The 6,000-nt window shown below is 37.4% G+C and overlaps 1 protein-coding gene across 1 annotated transcript in view; it reads left to right on the forward strand.

Annotated features, from left to right (window-relative positions):
* PHEX (phosphate regulating endopeptidase X-linked) overlaps positions 1-4,844 on the forward strand; it is a gene marked incomplete at both ends in the record, with an annotated part of 92,075 nt that extends 87,231 nt beyond the window's left edge. The window contains 2 exons of the mRNA XM_079549383.1: positions 1,109-1,185; positions 4,742-4,844. Coding sequence (XP_079405509.1) covers positions 1,109-1,185; positions 4,742-4,844 — 180 coding nt within the window. The remainder of the gene's footprint in view (positions 1-1,108; positions 1,186-4,741) is intronic.
* Between the last annotated feature and the right edge of the window lie 1,156 nt (positions 4,845-6,000).

Here is a 6,000-nt window from a genome sequence, read left to right on the forward strand (position 1 = left end):
TTTCCCCACATCTTTGTTTACTGTACGCTAAATGCACAGTGGTATAACTTTGATAGAGGATGTGTTTTTAAGAGAATAAGTAGAACAAAGGAGAGAATCAGAAGTGATTTATTTGTTTAAAAGAATTGGATCAACTCCTTGAATGAGAAGTAAAAGCTGAGCTAAAAAATTGCTCTAACCGGCAGAATGAATGAATCATCTGAAATTAAGAAACGGGACTCAATGCAACCAGTGTCAGTCTTGAACCAACCCAGCTGAAAATCACTTCTCCTATGTCAAGAGTCAGAGTAGCAGTGTACATACAGGTCTATGACCACTTAGGTTTGATGGTATTAACTGATAAAAGGACTGTGTTTGGGTATTTTATATTGAAGTTCATATATCCCATGGTTGGTCTGGCTTAAAGGATTTTGTTGATGGTAAACACTGATCAGTGGGGACTTAGGTAAAGTAAAGGCTGGTAAATTGAGTTTTTCAATGCGTAAGAGCATAAGAGTGATCATTCAGCTGTGCTAATAGTTTCTTTACCATGATTAGTGGCTGGTTGCTTAGTGGCTGGTTAGCTTTGCGCCAAATGTTCTATTAGGAATTGGGAACTGGAGACCACTGATAGAAAGTTGAAGGAAATGTCATTTCAAAAGAAACCACCATTTCAATATGGGGCAAATGTCAGGTAATACAGATGCAATTCTAGAGATGAGAAGCATCATTACATGCACCTTTGTGCATTACGTGGGTTTGAAACAAAAAAATATACTTAGTAATTATTAAAATGTGAGGTGCTTCCGTATCTGAAAAGCTGAAAAGCAAACTGCAATTAAGAGTATCTCAAAAACAGAGAAACGGCAGAGTGCTTACGGCTAGATGGTGGGAATGAGTGGGTGGAAAATAACAGCAGGTGGAGACTGGATCCATTAAGGGATTTCAAAAACAGGGGAATATATCAGGAGAGCAAAGAAAAGGTAAAACAAAAATAACAGTTAGTGATGTCTTTCCATTTTGCACATTCTGTAAGTAACAAGCATACTGGAAACTGACATTACAGTCTGCTTTACTTACAAATTTACCCCATATAATATGCCTATTTCTTCTTTTTATCTTTTATTAGGTAAGATGCAACTCCTTCAGATCAGAGTCTGCAAGAGAACAAATATATATTGGAGCTCACAGCCCTCCTATGTTCAGGTAGTGCAAATAATGTATTCACTCAGTATATATACAGAATCAATCACTGCAGCACACAAATGCAGAAATTTAGCATGTTAAGAGGAGTTTAAGTGCAAACAAAATCAGACTGTGCTTCTGGTCTAGACTGAAAGTCAAGTGTTTTTATTAGCTTATATTCTGCTATTACAAATATTCTGTAAAAATGAGAAGCTTGCATCTTCCTTCTTTGAACCAGAATAATCATTTGAACCAGAATAATCTCTGATCCTTGTGTCATTCTATAATCAAGCCCTGAATATAGGAAATGTCTTTTCTATCACTTTTCTTTTCCTATGCAATTCTAGATCAGATAACAATGAATATTAGGAAGATTCTTGATTTAGTCTGCCTGAGTTGAGTAAAAGTTTTCAAGAGAGTGCCTTGAATTATATTGATAATATACAGGTAGAAATGCAAAGCAAAACATGCTCTGTAGGTTCAGTTCAGGATTAAGTTCAGCTCTTCAGTTGTCCTTCAAGAGACACAATTCTTGAAAGAGCTGCAGTTATCCAGCTTAACAGCTTGTCAGCATCTTTGCCCATGGTGCCTTCAACAGGCTCTCATGATCACTGAACATCAAGAAGAGGCTTAAAGACTACATAAGAATTATGAAGCCATTTTATTTCTCTGCATCTCCACAGTTTGCATAACCAACAGCAAGTTGTTTCTGCTGAGATTAATGCCTAACTAGAAACTGTCTTTGCCCTCAGTCATGTGGCTATGTTACTTCTTTATTTGGGGGAAAGATGTTAATTCCACACACTGATATATAGTGAAAGCATCTCCAGTACAGTGGATTAGTTGCTTTCTGGAAATTCCTACCATTTTCTACTGACAAAAAAGGGAACTGGGATATGAGCATCCTTTGCCCCAGTTCTCTCTTGGTAAAAGAAAAATAGTAACACTGCCTTCACATGGGAACTGTGAGGTTGCTTCACAGACTGAAAGGGACAGTTAGTCTAATATATTCCCTAGACACAGTCGCATCTAAGTTAGAGATATAAACACTGTATATGTAGCACATCATGGGGTACTTGTCAACAAGAATGAGTTAAGAAATAATGAAACTATGAACTTGTTAACAAGAATTTAATATAAGGTAGCACTGCAGATGACAGTGCTTGCTCTTGGCAGACTTCTTTACTTCACATTTGCACTATTGCACCTTTGTAATCCTTGCCACTTTAGTTAAGGTAAAACAAATGTGATATACAGATCTGCATGCCTTTTAACAATTGAAAAATGCTTCACATCAGTGAGAACTGAAATATCGAGCTGATCTTCAGCCTACAGAGTGGTATTTTCTATAATTCCCACACTATCAACTTTTGGTAAAATAACTATTTCTTGGCTTTTAGAGACCTCAGATTTATTTACCTTTCAGTATATACTGAATCATCAGGTAGCTACATTCCCATGAGATAGTACAAATCATAAAATATAAAGGGGAGCCTGAGGATAAGGCATTCATGAGGAAAAATTCATATTTAGCTGAAGGAATCAAGTTATGGAAGAAAATTACAGAGATGATCAGATGAATTTTGAGTCAGAAAGTATAGACAAATCTTTCTCTTAGTTTTTATGTGAGATACTCAGAATACTTCCATTTCAGACTCAGAGAAACCTTGGTGCTTGTCTCTTCTTCCAAATTATATCAACTGTGCTAGTATTATCCACTTGCCCCAAGTTCCTTCATTTACGTCACAAGACCACTGTGACCACAACAGCAGTATGGCATCTTTCCAAATTGACAATTCTTGCTATCCAAAAAAGCCCAAACAACCCTTTGCAAATAATTATAAAATGTAATCATGTAAGAAGATAGAAATAAATATGTATCTTCAGCATAGATGTGTGCATCTGAGCTAGTCACCCCCACTTCTCTTCATGCTCCAAAAAGAATGGGCATTTGGAAGGTATATCTTACCATTTTGAAAATAAAAAAAGCTACATTAAATGGCTTTGCAAGTGAGCCTTTCTGTTGGCAGTCAAGGAAGCCCAGAGTGATCCTTTCAGGGGAAGGTGTCTGCTGCAGTTCAATGGAATGAAATCCAGACAGCCTACTTCTGATCCCATGACTAATGTGTGGCAATGTCAAACCAAGTGCAGGAAAGTCACATTTACAGGCACATAAAGGTTCTGGTTTTATATATTTTTATTTGGCAGATTTTCAGTATTAGCCTTTACTTAACTTGTTTTGAACTGAAGTTTCAAAGTGAATTCTACAGTGTTCTTGGAATAATACCCACCAGGCTCAGTAGCAGTTATGGATAAGAAGCTCTTGCTTTTACAGTCCCTGAATATGTATTTGTGATGTTTTTATGGTAAAGCTGTTCCCCCAAACACATTTTGTAATTCTCCCTACAAAAATGACCTTTAGATATTTTGCACCAGCTGACTGCAAATTTTCATACCCACAGAAAGTCTAATCAATGTAATAAGAATGTAATCAATGTAATAAGAATGTTTTCTACCTTGCTGAGCTATCCTGAGAAGCTGATTGTCCGAAATGGAGAAAAATGCCTTCCCACTGCATAGCAAAGAGTAAGAAATGCATACAATTAGTATCTCAGTAGATACTTTTCTGCTTTTAGCTCAGGATGCTGTTTACTTTCATACCATTTCAAATTTAAGGTTAGTAAATTCCAAGATGCTTAAAAGCATGCAAAAAAAAAAAAAAAAAAAAAAAAAAAAATCAACAAACAACACAATCCAAATCTAGTAATGGTAAAATAATCATTTCTGACAGCATGAAATAAAACAGATGTGGAAGAAAGAGCTAAGGATGACTGCATACAAAGAAAAAGCACTTCACTTGTACCCGAAAGTGTCAATCTGCAATGCAGGCACATTGTTTGGCTTGTGTGAGGTGAAGAGGCACTGTTCTTTCAGCAACATGCCATTGTGGTGCATTGATGGAAGCAAGAGAGCTTGGGAGCCAGTCAGGATGGAAGCCTCAGAAAATGAATTTCCAGAATACTAGAGGAGCTGAGATTCCCAAGGATGAGATGCTACCCCAGCTTGATGCTGGCTGGCTGGCTGCTCCCAAGGAGATGGTTTGTGTGCATGTTGTGGTCAAGGGACTTTTATGTGAACCTGGCTGGTGTGCACCAAACTGAAATAGTTCCAGCACCCCCATCGTGTGTGTTCACATGCTCTGTATTCTGGGTGCAGCAGTTTGGCAGGTGCTGGAAGAAGAGTTCCATCACACAAGGCTATCACCGGTCTCCCACCTTTCTCGCCAACAGTCCCATTGGAAAATTCTCTAAATGACATACTAGCCACAATTTGCAAACACAATTTGCAATTGTTTTTGGTTGACATTCCAGCAAAATAAGATACTTATCAAAGCACAGAATGAAACAAGATTGTCTATATGTTAACTTTTTCTGGCAGTTCTCCCAAACGTCTATTTTTTATTTCTGGAGAAATGATATGGGAAGCCTGAAAATTCCACCTGAAGTGAGCATGTTGAAATACTTACAAGTGTTTAAGGTCAGATAGCCTGCCTGTCAACCATTTTTTCTCTTTGCAGAGTTATTGGAGCCATGAGCAACTTTGAAGAATTCCGTAAGGCTTTCAACTGTCCGGTAAATACGAGTATGAACCGAGGGCCAGAATCTTGCCGGCTGTGGTAGGCGTCCCTTCTGGATCTTCTGTCTGCAAGGGTCTGTAATGTGAACTGCTGTGCCTGAGCTCAAGCTCACTGTAAGAGTTTCAGAAGAACACTCTGCAGTCTGGAGAGGTGTTACTTCAAATGCGTCTTCCTCATCCATGCGGATGAACTACATGGACACTCCTTTTATCCATGAAACTCCTCCTGTTCATCTGCAGTTACATTGCTGTTGATGGATAAATTACCAAGTCCAATTCCTGATTCATATTTGAGCAAGAGGTAAATGCTAAAATGCAGTTTCAATCTATTGCTCTGCAGGGTGGCTATGCAGAATGCTCCCGTATAGAATTTGCTCTTTCTGGATGAAGAAATTAATGAGATTTGCTATAAAGGCAGCTCTGATTTGCTGCATGAGACAGCAGTTTCATAACTTAAACTGTCACTGCCTAGCACTCCATAAATGGTCTTGCATGATGTAAGAGCCCAGCAGAGGGATTTCCCAGCACCATGATGCCCAGAAATATTACAGCACTTATCCCTATTTACAGTGTAAGCATTTATTTTTCCCCCAAGAGGTAAATTTGCCTAGTGTTGATGATGGCTTTACCTACATCTATTTTTAAGCCTGAAAGAGCTTAAATTTTAGGGTGTCTTAGTGTCTGCATCTTACAGAGGAATACAAGGACTGTATTCTGGACAGGGTAGGGTGACCTGTAGTTTTGAGGAAAGAAGAATGTGTGACTGAAAAACAGTGCCAACAGCATTTGACCTATCTGGGTCAAAAAGCCATTCTAGAAGCTGATGACATTTAAATACAGCATATACACAGGACATTTGAATTTTTCACCTGATTACTAAAACGTTTACAAAAAGAAATGAGTAAGCAAATATATTTTGTAGCAGATAAATTTGAACACAACTATTACTTAAAAGAGAAGAATATAAAAATAGTAATTTCTTTCTCAACAGAAATACAAATATTTAATTGGTATTTATTTATACCTTGTGCATTAATTCATTTTTGGATTGTGGAATCATTTCAAATGGAGAGAGGGTTTCTTTAGGATGATTGAATTACTGCAGGTCTATGTGCCTCTTTGTGTATATACTTTACATATCTATATACATATATATATACACATAAAAATTATATAAATTCTTCTATTAATTTGTTTAAG

Source organism: Tetrao urogallus (assembly GCF_951394365.1).
Source record: "Tetrao urogallus genome assembly, chromosome: 1".
NCBI classification, from domain to species: domain Eukaryota; kingdom Metazoa; phylum Chordata; class Aves; order Galliformes; family Phasianidae; genus Tetrao; species Tetrao urogallus.